Below are 13,954 nucleotides of genomic sequence, written 5' to 3'. Positions count from 1 at the left end.
CGCTTGTACAACAACATTGATCCCAATTGAGACTGAGATCAACATTTCCTCAGTGCCATTACCAATCTAGGTCAAAAACAAGATTGAGGTCCAAGACACTTATCTACCAGCACTGATAAGCTCATTCTACATCTAGAGATTCCTGGTATTGATGACATCATTTCATTCTGTCACGGTATTACTCTTTACCACCATATTATTTTGTTTCAGTAAACTGGTAATCACTAATGCCATTCAGGTTTGACTGTAAATGACAGTCTGTGTCTTGGTCTCAGTCTCCAATTCAGTCAACCTTCTGATGTCATGGAAAGGCTCACTGTTATGATCAGGAGCTTTCTACTTCATGATACTGGAAAAAGTATTCCTGTAGACAACAGCCTTCACCTATTGAATCTCTGCATAAACCCAGTAACCCTCCACATTCAGCTGTGATATCAAGTAGAGATGGTCACAAACCACCAGGTCAGCAGTTTGTAGCAATTGATTTTTTGTCTTAACAAGTGTTCGGTGCTTCCCAGCCTTACCGCCTCTGGAAGGCAGTGCCCAGAGGAGGCAGGGCAAGGAAATTGGGGTGTTGCCTCTGGGTAGCCACCTGCCGGAGAAGGAGAGACTGGGAGGTACCGAACAGCTGTTAAGACAAAAACAGACCAGCATGAACCATTTCTAATATCAAGTAGCCCTGACAATACAAAGTCTTTGTCTGTTGAGGAGACTATTCAGCATCAGCGAGCTATACTGAAGTCACTACAACATCAGTCTCAATTCTATCAGCTACCATACCAATGCACATGAGTCTAGGGATATTTTCTTTTTACCTCCACCTGATCCAACTCTCTTGGGATCAATGTGCTCAACATCTTTAATACCACAGCAGACAGGGCTGGCCCAGTCGCCTCTTAAAGGAACAACAGGTGATCCTACTTTTTCACCTGTCAGTTCCAGTGACTCAGAATCGGATGGGGAAAATGGAATACCACCAGAATTACCCTCTCTTTTTGCTTGTTCACCAGATTCAGATGTGGGAGATACCTCACCTCTGTCTTCCTCTGAAGAGATCTGTAATTACTCTGACTTAATTATGCAAACAGGCCTTTAGACACTGAGATCAGTACAGTACACATAAACTGTTCACCATCCCCCTTTTTTTCACACACGCAATGGACCTTTAGCACTGGATATAAACACGTGGTGTATAATTACCGCACATGCCTGGGTCCCCTCTGTAATAATCCATGGTAACGCCATCAAGTTTACAACAATATCTCCAATGAGTTGCATCCATACCATCACTCCATCTCAAATTCTGGAAGAAGAGGTAGCCACATTAATTATCAAGAATGCAATTCAGTCCGTTTATCCAAATCAAGAGAAAGATGGCTATTATTGGAGGATTGAACCCAATCCTAAATTTTAGAGGAGTCAACAAGTACATCAATCCAAAGACATTTCATATGGCAACTCTGGCTATAGTCTTATCATTGCAGAAATAAAGCAATTAATTCATGATTATAGATAACTCCATTTCATTTTGTAATTGACAACAAAATACTCAGATTCCTTTTTTTCCCCATTTGATCTGTCTAGTACCCTGAGAATTTTCACAAAATATGTGGCACCAGTCTACCTTTGTGTGCAGCCTAGCTTTGTACATAGGGAAATAGCATATTTCTTTACATAAGTGATTGGTTACTGGTGGCAGACATTAAGGAAACTCTTAGAAAAAATGTTGTTTACTCTGTATATTGGTCAGTTTTGGCCTCTGAATCAATTGAGATAAATCCCTTCTGGTCTCATCACAAAACTCCTCTACACAGGAGCACTTACACAATGAGTCAATACAAGAGCATATCTTCTACAAATCAAAGTAAAGAAAATGTTTGGTCATAGCTTAGAACTTGGAGCTAAAATGACAGCTACCAAGTCCATGATACAAAGATTGTTGGGTCTCATGGCCTGCACTGTAGCAGTAGTTCAATATGCTAAACTTCGAATGAGACTTCTGCAGTTCTTCTTTCTCACACTCTTCAACAGAGAGAACAACCCCATGCATCACAAGATTATGATTTCTACAGATTTAGCCAACCAGTTAACATAGTGGCAACAAAACCTAACAAAGGAAATACCATTCAACCAGTTACTGCCTACCAAACCCTTGACAAGATATGCCAGCATGACAGAAAGGCTAGCTCATTGTATGGGAAGTACCATCCATGCCTTTTGGTCTCCTGCTTAAAGAAAAAGACACATACATTATCTAGGATTTTTGGCAGTATATAAGGCATTGAAAGCATTCCTTGTCTCTGCTGATTGACAGTGTTGTACAAATTTGTTGTTGTTGTTTAGTTGTTAAGTTGTATCTCTTTGTGACCCCATGGACCAGAGCATGCCAGGCCCTCCTGTCTTCCACTGCCTCCCAGAGTTTGGTCAAATTCATGTTGGTCGCTTCGATGACACTGTCCAACCATCTTGTCCTCTGTCGTCCCCTTCTCCTCTTGCCTTCACACTTTCCCAACATCAGAGTCTTTTCCAGGGAGTCTTCTCTTCTCATGAGGTGGCCAAAGTATTGGAGCCTCAGCTTCAGGATCTGTCCTTCCAGTGAGCACCCAGGGTTGATTTCCTTCAGAATGGATAGGTTTGTACTCTTTGCAGTCCAGGGGACTCTCAAGAGTCTCCTCCAGCACCACAATTCAAAAGCATCAATTCTTCGGCGGTCAGCCTTCTTTATGGTCCTGGTCTCACTTTCATACACCACTACTGGAAAAACCATAGCTTTGACTATGCGGACCTTTGTCGGCAAGGTGATGTCTCTGCTTTTTAAGATGCTGTCTTGGTTTGTCATCGCTTTCCTCCCAAGAAGCAGGCGTCTTTTAATTTCGTGTCTGCTGTCATCATCTGCAGTGATCATGGAGCCCAAGAAAGTAAAATCTATCACTGCCTCCATATCTTCCCCTTCTATTTGCCAGGACGTGATGGGACCAGTGGCCATGATCTTAGTTTTTTTGATATTGAGCTTCAGACCATTTTTTGTGCTCTCCTCTTTCACTCTCGCTAAGAGGTTCTTTAATTCCTCCTCACTTTCTGCCATCAGAGTGGTATCATCTGCATATCGGAGGTGGTTGATATTTCTTCCAGCAATCTTAATTCCAGTTTGGGATTCCTCCAGTCCTGCCTTTCACATGATGTATTCTGCATATAAATTGAGTAAGCAGGGGGACAATATACAGCCTTGTCGTACTCCTTTCCCAATTTTGAACCAATCGGTTGTTCCATATCCAGTTCTAACTGTTGCTTCCTGTCCCACATATAGGTTTCTCAGAAGATAGATAAGGTGGTCAGGCACTCCCATTTCTTTAAGAACTTGCCATAGTTTGTTGTGGTCCACACAGTCGAAGGCTGTTGTACAAATAGCAACGGACAGTGCAACAGTGATGTATTGACTCAACAAGCAAGGCAGAACATTTCTTTCCTGCAGAAGATATAAACTTTGTTTTATCATAATTTATCTTCAGTTGGGTTTTTTGATAATATTTAGTAATGTTCATCATCATTCTTTTTAATCCGATCAGTGTCCTAGAGAGATGGCATAATCAATATATTATAGTATAGAAATATGCTTAATTGTTAATTTTGGAGGGTAATAAGCCACATTGTTCGACTGTGCTCCCATATCATTTATGTAAAAGTTAAATAACAGAAGTAGCAATATGCATCCCTGTTTTACCCCTTTCTCTGTTTTTATAGGATCTTTAAGATGGTCTTGTGGGTTCATTCTGATTCGTATTATTTTATTTTTATATGAAGCTCAAATCAGAAATAAAAGACGTTTATCTATAGTTGAGTCCCTTCATTTACCCAAAATGATATTTCTAGATACTGAATCAAAGACAGCTTTAAAATCAATAAATGCTGCATATAGGATCATGGTGGTCTTAGAAGAGTATTTTGTTATTAAATGTTCCAATATCATACATTGGCAAAAAGTGAATCTCTCCCTCTAAAGCCAGCCTGTTTCTCTGCCATACAACTCTCTTGTTCAAGCCAGTCTCTTAATTTCCACTGCAGATGTTTTACATATAATTTATTTAATGTATTAAGTAAAGTAATAGGTCTGTAGTTTGATGGTAGCTTTTTATTGCCTTTCTTATATAGAGGGACAATGATTGCAAACCCCGAATACCTAGGAATTCTCCCAGTTTTATCAATTGCTGTAAATAGGGATGTTATTATTGGTAGTCAGCAATCTGAGTTTTTCTTTATTAATTCAGAGATCATTGCATCAATACCCAGTGCTTTGCTCATTAAGGTTCTTCACTTCTGTGGGATTAACAGGTGGCCATTGTGGCAAATTTCCCACATCATCAGTTTCTACTTCTTCAGTTTTGGAATTGCCATACATTTCTGGTAGTATATAATTATTCAGTGCTGAGGGAGATCTATTTGGCTAGTCAGTCACAAGATGCTAGAAAAAAAGAGGTGTTCTTAGGTTTAACTGCTTGGCTTAGCTGACTCTGTGTCCTTCCGGTTGCTTCTTTTTTCTTGCGTAGGAGAAGGGCTTTATATTGTGCTTTTTGTTGTTTTAAAGCTAGTAGAGGAATCTCCTCTAAATTATTTCTCTGTCTAGTATAGCTGACTCCTAGCTGTTTTTTTTTGGGGGGGGGGAGCTTCGCTGCACTCCCTATCTTACCAGAGTGCAGAATAGTATTTATTTATTCTATTGTGATGCTTATTTACTTCATTTATGGCCCTATACATTTCTTGAGTTAACTGCTCATAGCTCGGATTCTCAACATCTGAGAATTTTTGTAAAATCCCAGTCCTGTTTTCTGTCCTGTCGTTCCATTTAGCTACTCCCACAGCTTTCCCCCCAACTAGCAACTCTTTATAGTGATCCTCTATACGTGGATTAAAACATGGTAAGTCAAATAACATGTTAAGAGGTAGGTAATCACTCCCCTGTTAATCACAAAACTCAGTGTATTGTATCATATTCTCAGAGTCTATAATGTAATCTACAATACTCATCCTCTCACCAGACCAGTATGTAAATTCTGCAGGATGATCATTTGGAGAGGACCCATTTAGTATACAAAGGTTCAATTTGCTGGATGTCTGTGTTAGCATATGGCCAGTATAATTCACTTTATCATCTTTGGACATCCTATGGACAGACAAAACATGTATCTAATTTGAAAGGGCATATCTTAATACTATTAAACAGGCTGTTATCATCATGCCTGTTCTTTCATTAAAGTCTCCTCCTAGAATAATACATGCATTTGGGTTTTTTAAATACTGTTTGCCGAATGTATTTTTCCAGATTTCTCCACTCAATCTCTATTTGAATGTTTGTTTTCGTTGGAATAAAATATACATTATTATGACACAAGTGATTCATTGCTAGTATAATAATATCGCCATTGCTATTTGAGAATAAGAGGGTAACTCGTCTATTTTAACATTTAGTGAGGTAGCAATTAGGATACTTAACACACACACACCGGGCCTTCCATGTTTAGAGAGTTCTGCTGTTAAATCAAAGACTTTTTTATCCATCTAGTGCTAGAGTCTCTGTACACCAGGTCTCTTGTACCAATATAATGTCATGTTTACTTAAATACCTATGCATACTATAATCATTCATTCTACCCACCCATCCCTTAACATTCCGTGATAATAATGAGAGCGTTTGTGGTTTAAGTTCATGGTCTCCAAGGCTGTCGCTGACAGCCACCCCAAATCCACCATATTCAAACTCTCTAGTTTTATACGGATAAAACTGCTCCCCTTTGCATAACCGCTCCCAAAATTACTGCACACCTTGATGGGGGGGGTCAGCAGGTAGATCTTTGTGTTCCCTTTTCCAGGACTTGGCCATTTTAGATATTTCAGAGCTGACGTCAAACCTCCCATGTGATTAATCATCGAATCTTGATCATTTCTTGGTAGGGAACAGAAAGAGGATAACAGCCTGGCTACTGTCTCCTCCTCTGGTCAATTATTTCCCGTGGTGTCTCCATTTAGTGCATGGTCAATGTCTGTAGGAGATATTCGTCCTGTAAAGAGTGAGATAGTAGGAGTTTTAGCATCCTCGGCTTCTAAAGGTGATGGCAGGCTAGTAGGAGTAGATTGATCCAATAAATTTGGAATGGTTTTAGAGACTAGCTTTGTCTTTGTTGGACGTCTCAAGTGTCCCTTTGGGCCTCTTCCTTTTGATAATGTCCCTATCCTCTGGATTGTGGTATTCGTGAAATATCTTTCTGTTCTAATTCCTAATATTTGCAAGCGTTTTCAAACATGAATTCATTTTGTTCACAGTTTTAACAGGAAGTGTTCACAGTGAATTTGGTCCTGATGACCCCTTAAGGTTTAATAGATCCATCGTCTCTAGTATGGTATTTAAAAGAAAGGCTAGATTTCTCTTTGCTTCCCACTCAGAGGCCCAGTCAATATGATTGGATCAAGGATTAGTGAGTTTGAGCCTCTTTTTGTTTGTGCCTGGGCATTCTGCCTCTCTTCGGGCCTTGCAGGAAGATTCTTTGTATTAATCTGCTCAGCCCCTTTAAGGACATTTCCCTCCACATAGATGTGGTTCCATTGAGGACCATCTGTTGAATGTGGCTGGTCATCCATCTGCAAATCCATCTGGTAGTTGCACTGTCTGTCCCACTTGGTTCTACCTTACGCAGAAGTAGGTCGTGGTCTTGTGGTCTACCTTGGTCGAATTGATACCAGGGAATCTTTCTTGTCCGCCTTTCTTAGCAGAAGCTTTTATCTGTTTCACAAACCTTCCGTTTATGGTTAAATACAGCAGTAGTTGTTGTTCGAAAGAGAGAGAAAGAGGCATAAAACTATATTTTATCTTGGCGTCCTCTCCACCACCTCCCCCACCTCCCCCCACCCTTTCTGGAAGGTCGGTGTCCAAAAAAAGAAAACAACAACAAAAACAAGCTAGCCAAATGCTGAGAAAAAGCTGAGAAGGCAAAATAGCTAAAAAGGTAACAAGAAGCAAAGTATTCAAAATGCTGGGAGTTGTTTAAAACTATTTAAGACAGAGAATGGAGCTCGACAAACACTTCTCCCATGCCTCTCAGCTCAGCAAGGGCAGTATGCGGCAGCTGTACTGCTAGCAGGAAGACTTTTCAGTGCCTACCTATTTCTGGTGTGCTTGTTGTCTCTCAGGTCCCCCCAATAAAACACCTAGTGCCTCCTTACGTGAGACAATTGTCTTTATTAACCCAAAGATCCTGGCAGTTCAGTTGCACTCCTTATGTGCAGGTGAAACGTGCACACACCCACATTGTCTTCCATTTCTTCCGTGTTAGTGATTCTAATTCTGCTTCAATCCTGTTTACAGGAGCTACAAAGTGCGTTTCAACAGCGTCTCCTCTTATTCAGATGCTCGGAAATGCTCCACGGACGGCCCGGATGCCAGGGATCACTTTGAGAGTGCTGGTCCTCTGGCCAACGTCAGGTGAGCAGGGAAGGCTGAGCTTGCACGTCATTGGAAGCGAACCAGGTGGAACAAGGTCGAGCAGAGTTCAGGTGACAAATCTGCAGGCTCCCGAGCGTTAATGTTTTGGATACAGCAGCATATCCACTGGTGCAAGGGTAAATTCTGAACTGTAGGTGCTCAGTATGGCAGTTCTTAAAGGCAAGGGGAATCCAGAGATACTGTACTGGTTTGAATCAGGGCTGAGAATCAAGCTGCCTACAGTTGAAAAGGTCATTTCTATGGGACCGTTCCTTTGTCTCCATCCTATGATTTTTGAAAATGTTAGAAGCTATCGAAAGTTGGGATTCATCTTAGAACTGCAGAGCTGGAAGGGACCTTATGGATCATCAAGTCAAGGAAGCACGGCGGGGAATTGAATTCCCAAACTCTGGCTCTGCAGCCAGATGCCTAAACCACTGAGCTATCCAGCAGTTCTTGGTGCTGCAACCCTGTGATTCCTGGCTTTGCTACACCACTGAGCCTGTTGTCCCACCCTGACTCCAGAGAGGCAAAAATCTTCCCTTGCATTTGACCTCTGGACAGGGGAGAGTGACCTCCTCTGCCCTCTTGCTAGCTCTGCTTGGCCACCGGCCACTTCCAGCAACCTCTCTGCCTGATTGCTTGCTTGCAGATTCTCCGTCTTTGGCCTGGGGTCACGGGCCTACCCTCACTTCTGTGCCTTTGCCCGTGCTGTGGACACACTCTTGGAAGAATTGGGAGGGGAACGCATCCTGCGGATGGGTGAGGGGGATGAACTCTGTGGACAGGAGGAGTCCTTCAGGACGTGGGCCAAGAAAGTCTTCAAGGTAGCCTTCTTAATTAATTTTTTTTTTTTTTTGCCTCTTGGGTGAAAGGGGGCTTTTTGGGGTTGAGGAGGTGTGTCTCAGCCCCAGGGCCAGCCTTAGAAACCATTGCTTCAGTGTGCAAGTTCTGGAAGGCTAAAAAAATACCTCAGTTTCCTCTTGGGCTAAACATCTATCAGTTCCTTGACCATCAGCTGACTGCACTGCTGCATTTTTGTGCATTGAAAAAGAAAAAAAGAAATCGGTCAGAGATGGGAAGGCGTGTCAGCCGGCTCAGGAAAAGTAGCATTTTACTTCTTCCTAAGGCTTCTTGCGAAAAGAATTCATACTTTTTTCAGATTAATGGAGTGCTGTAGAGAAATGATGTACACACGTTGTGTATATATTTTACCTTGAGAGCTCTTGCACTCAGTGCCTCTGTCAGTCAGGTTAAAAACTCATTGAGATGTGATAAAATAAATAAGACAAAATTATGAATTTTAAACAATATCACTTTTTAAACTTTATAACTTTATTAGTGATAATGAATGAATACAGATAATAAAGCTTTTTTCTCCAGCATCGTAATGGACAGCGGGCCTCTTTACTATGTGGCATTGTTTCTGTGATTGATTCACAGATCCCTTTACACACTCACCTCTGTGATGGAAACTCTAGGCAGAGCAACAACATCTTAATTTTATATGATCCCTTTGGTGCTTTCAGTGGTTACTAAGATAGATAAGCAGAAAAGAGAAAGTGAAAATTCCAGCTAGTGTGTGGGAAATTATCATTCTAAACTGTCATATGCAGCAGCAAGAAAAGTTCACTGAAGCTTATCTGGTAGATGTTTAACTTGTATTAAATAAGATTACAGCCCTTGTATGCCCATGACAGTCAAGACAAGGCAATTCAAAATACGCATTCATCAATGGGGAAAGGTGTAAATGAGATAAAACAGAGATAAATGCATGCAATAGAGAAAATACGGGGGGAAATGCCTGTGCATTTCAGTGCAGGAAGAAAAGTATGTCCTACAATTCAAAACAAGGATAGGAAGGAAATGTACATGGGATTTGGAGAAATAAGAAGAGAGAGAGAGATTGCCATATCCTTCATCTACATTTTCATGAGCAAACTGACCAAAACAAATACAGAATGGACACTGATTAGAAATGGACTAATTTCTTTATTTCTACACAGTTGCCTGCAGTGCTTGCTCCATGGATAGGTGCCCATTGCAAGCACATTCATGCACCACTGAGATGGGGTGGAGGATGCTGGTGCGGGCCCAGCTGTTTTGCTTTGTCTTGACACCAGATGTCTCCCATAGGCAGCATGCGATGTGTTCTGTGTGGGTGATGATGTCAACATTGAGATGGCCAACAACTCCCTCATCAGCAATGATCGGAGCTGGAAGAGAAGCAAGTTCCGCCTGACCTACGTAGCTGAAGCCCCCGAACTGACACAAGGTATCGTTACATGTGCTCCATCACCATCACCTTCACTACCACTACTTCCCAAACTGGTGGGAAGAGCTGTGGGGAGTGCGCAGCTATTAGCAAGATTTTAGTACCTACAGTGCTCATATAACTCTGGAGACATTTGTAAATACAGTGGTGCCTCGCACAGCGAGGTTAATCCGTTCCGGATTAACCCTCGCTGTGTGAAAACATCGCTGTACGGATCAAAAAAAGCCATTGGAACGCATTAAACTAAGTTCCAGTAGCGGCTTTACTCACCGTACAGCGATGTTTCTCCGATGGCCGGCAGCCATTTTCGCGCCCTCCCCTCGCTTAACGAGGGCGCGAAAACTCTGCACGCGGCCATTTTGGGGCTTCCGGCAGCCATTTTGTAGCCACCGAACAGCTGATCGGCGGGTCGCAAAGCGAAGGTCAGTAAGCGAACCGCTTACCGACCTTCGCTCTGCAATTTTGAGCCATAGGGGCCGTCGGTGTGCAATCGCATTTGCGATCGCTAGAACAGCCCCGTTGTGCGGATTCATCGTTCTATGGTGCACTCGTTGTGCGAGGCACCACTGTATAGACATTGAGTAGCCTTCCTCAGACTGCCTCCATCTAGTTCTGCTGGATTATAAATTCATGTCCTGGCTCTTGCAGCCAACATGGCAAAGCATTTATACCAGGGTTAGACAAGTTACAGAAACCCAGGAGCCAGTTTCCCACATCTGAGACCTATTATGAGCCAGTATGTCTCCTCACCACCACAGAGAAAACAAGGGAAAACAAATTGGCCAGTTGTCTCATTCTGATTTGGTAAAAAGATAGCAGCTTGAAATTAAAAAGCTCAATACAATGGATAATGGAAAATATAGCAAAGCTTAGACTCCACTCAGGCTTTAAAATAAATAGGCAAAAAACCTCAAATTTATATCAGAATTTCTAATGAAACAACAAGAGGATAACATAAAAAATACAAAGTGTGAACTCATGGATAAACCAATAAAATATCTAGGTATTTACTTAACAGGAAATAATAAAACACTGTACAGTATAAGGATAATTATGAACGAGCATAGGAAAAAATTCAGAAAGATCTAAGAAGATGGGCTAGGCTAAAACTCACCTGGCTGGGAAAAATATCAGTAATAAAAATGAATATTTTTGCAAAAATTAACTTCTTGTTTCAAATTATTCCAATTATAATTCAGGAAAAAAATTCAAAGACTGGCAGAAACAAATACAGTGGTGCCTCACTTAGCGATGTTAATCCATGCAGCAAAAATCGCTGCTTTACAAGATTATAAGAAAAGAGGAGGGTTAATGTTAAATTACACTATCAAGCAGCAGGTTTAATATGGATGGTAGACTGGATAAAAAAACCCAAAGGTTAATGAAGTTAGAATGAATAGATCAATGTGAAGGTCTACATAATCTGTTATGGATACAAAAAGAATTAATCTCACTATAAAAAACATATAATCAGGGATAGCCTTTGAAGTGCAAGGGGAAGGGACAGGAATGCAGTTGGAGATTGATAAACAAATAGTCAAGAAATACCTTACTATCTTGAACAAATTCAAATCTACAGAGCCAGATGAATTGCATGCAAGGGTACTGAAGGAATTGGCTGAAGGGCTCTCAAAAACGCTGTCCATTATTTTTCTTGAAATCATGGGAAATGGGTGATGATTGGAGGAGGTCTAGAGCCTCGTGGCGCAGTGGTTAAAACGCTGTACTGCAGCTAAAACTGTGCTCACGACCTGGGGTTCAAATCCCAGGTAGCCGGCTCAAGGTTGACTCAGCCTTCCATCCTTCCGAGGTCGGTAAAATGAGTACCCAGCTTGCTGGGGGGAAGGGGAATGTGTAGCCTGCATAATTAAATTGTAAACCGCCCAGAGAGTGCTTGTAGCGCTATGGGGCGGTATATAAGTCCAATAAATAAATAAATAAATAAATAAATAATGTTGTCCCTTTCTTCAAAAAAAGGCAAAAAACTGGTAACTACAGGCCAATCAGCCTGATGTCAATCCCAGGGAAAATTCCAGAAAAAAATTATAAAGCAGTCACTATGCAAGCACCTAGAAAACAAAACAGTAATAACTAGAAGCCAACATGGATTTGTCAATAACAAATACTGCCAGATTAATCTGATCTCATTTTTTTTTTTTTGATTGGGTAACCTCCCTGATAGACAGAGGGAATGCTGTAGACATAATATATATTGACTTCAACAAACATTTTGACAAAGTGCCCCACGATATCCTAATTAGCAATCTAACTAGGTGTGGGCAGAATAGATCAAGTGTCAGGTGGATACATAATTGGCTACAGAATCGGACTCAGAGTGTGATGATTCATTACTCCTTCTCCAGCTGGGAGGAGGTTACAAGCTGGCACCCCAAGGCTAACTCCTGTGTTCAGTGCTCTTCAATATTTTGATTAATAACATGGATGAGGGAGTGCAGGGAATGTTTGTCAAATCTGCAGATGACACAAAATTGGGTGGAATAGCTAATACCCTGGACGATAGAAACAAAATTCAAAATGATCTTGATAAGCTAGAGCACTGGGCTGAAAAGAGCATGAAATCCAGCAGGGATAAGTGCAAAGTGCACCTTGGAAAAAGAATCCAAATGCAGAGTCACAAGATGAGGGATACCTGACTCAGCAATACTACAGGCAAGAAGGATCTTGGAATTGTCGTAGATCACAAGCTAAACATTAATCTACAGTGTGATGTGGCTACAAAAAAGGCAAAATGTTATTTTAGGCTGCATTAAGAGAAGTATATTTTCCAAATTCTGCGAGGTGCTAGTTTCTCTCTGTTCAGCATTGGTTAGGCTCACCTTGAGTATTATGTCCAGTTCTGGACATCACACTTCAAGAAGGATGCTGACAAATTGGAACAAGTTCAGAGGAGACCAAGAAGGATTACCAGGGGGCTGGAAACCAAGCCCTATGAGAAAAGATTGAAAGAACTGGGCATGTGTAGCCTTGAGAAAAGAAGGCTGAGGGCTGATGTGATAACACTTTTCAAATACTTGAAAGGCTGTCATACAGAGGAGGGGCAGGATCTGTTCTCAATCACCCCAGGGTGCAGGACATGCAACAATGGGCTCAGGTTACAGGATGCCAGATTTTGATTGAATATCATGAAATATGTCCTGTTAGAGCGGTATGATAGTGAAACTAAATACCTCAAGAGGTAGTGAGTGCTCCAACATTGGAGGCATTCAAGAGAAATTTAGACAATCACCTGGCAGATACCCATTGATTTGTATTCCTGCATCAAGCATGGGGTTGGACTTGATGGACTTATAGGTCCTATGGATGCATATTACAATAAGCATTAGAGAACAATACATGACTTTATTACCTTTCAGGAGTTGATAGATTCACAGGGAGGGGTCAATTCTTGGCTAGTAATAAAAGAGGAAGAAAAGAAAGATGGGTTAGCTATCTTCAGTTACTCTCAAGATATAAACAGGGTACTCAAGATAATAGAGGAAGATTATTTATTTATTTATTTATTTATTTATTTATTTATTTATTCATTCATTCATTCATTCATTCATTCATTCATTCATTCATTCATTCGATTTATACCCCACCCCTCTAGACAGAGTCTACTCGGGGCGGCTTACAAAGAAGAATAAAACATAAAATACAATCAAATAAAAACCATCAGTATATGTAAATCAGTGACATAATTATATCAACAAATTAGAAGATCAAGATGGAAAAAAACTAAAGAAAAAAGAAAATCAAGTGTTGACTGGAGGGAAGGCCTGCCTGAAGAGTCAGGTCTTTAAATGACTCTTAAAAACACCCAGCGAGGGTGCCAGGGTGATTTCCAACGGCAAGGTGTTCCATAGTCGAGAGGGGCCACTGCCAAGAAGGCCCGGTTTCTTGTTCTTTCTTTCCAGGCCTCTCTTGGCGTTAGGCCCCTCAGCTGTCTTTCCTGGCTAAAACGAGTGAATCGGGTAGATCTAGGTGGGAAAAGGCGCTTCGCCATGTATCGAGGCCCTAAACCATTTAGGGCTTTATAAGTCATCATTAACACTTTGAAGTGGATGCGGAAACGAATGGGAAGCCAATGCAAGGCGGCTAGTATTTTCTCGTCCCAGTGAGAAGTCTGGCTGCTGTATTTTGCACCATTTGAAGTTTCCACAACAACCTCAAAGGTAGCCCCACGTAGAGTGCATTGCAGTGGTCTA

At 41.3% G+C, this 13,954-nt stretch overlaps 1 protein-coding gene across 5 annotated transcripts in view; it reads left to right on the top strand.

The window, feature by feature from the left end:
- NOS1 (nitric oxide synthase 1) overlaps nucleotides 1-13,954 on the top strand; it is a 203,345-nt gene that overhangs the window by 148,797 nt on the left and 40,594 nt on the right. For all 5 annotated transcript variants that reach the window (XM_072983603.2, XM_072983605.2, XM_072983607.2 and 2 more), the window contains 3 exons: nucleotides 7,355-7,471; nucleotides 8,124-8,298; nucleotides 9,608-9,746. In XM_072983603.2, coding sequence (XP_072839704.2) covers nucleotides 7,355-7,471; nucleotides 8,124-8,298; nucleotides 9,608-9,746 — 431 coding nt within the window. The remainder of the gene's footprint in view (nucleotides 1-7,354; nucleotides 7,472-8,123; nucleotides 8,299-9,607; nucleotides 9,747-13,954) is intronic.

Source organism: Pogona vitticeps, chromosome 14 (assembly GCF_051106095.1).
Source record: "Pogona vitticeps strain Pit_001003342236 chromosome 14, PviZW2.1, whole genome shotgun sequence".
In the NCBI taxonomy this organism is placed as follows: Eukaryota; Metazoa; Chordata; class Lepidosauria; order Squamata; family Agamidae; genus Pogona; species Pogona vitticeps.
Note: the sequence above shows the minus strand (reverse complement) of the source record. Positions and strands in the feature narration are given on the sequence as shown.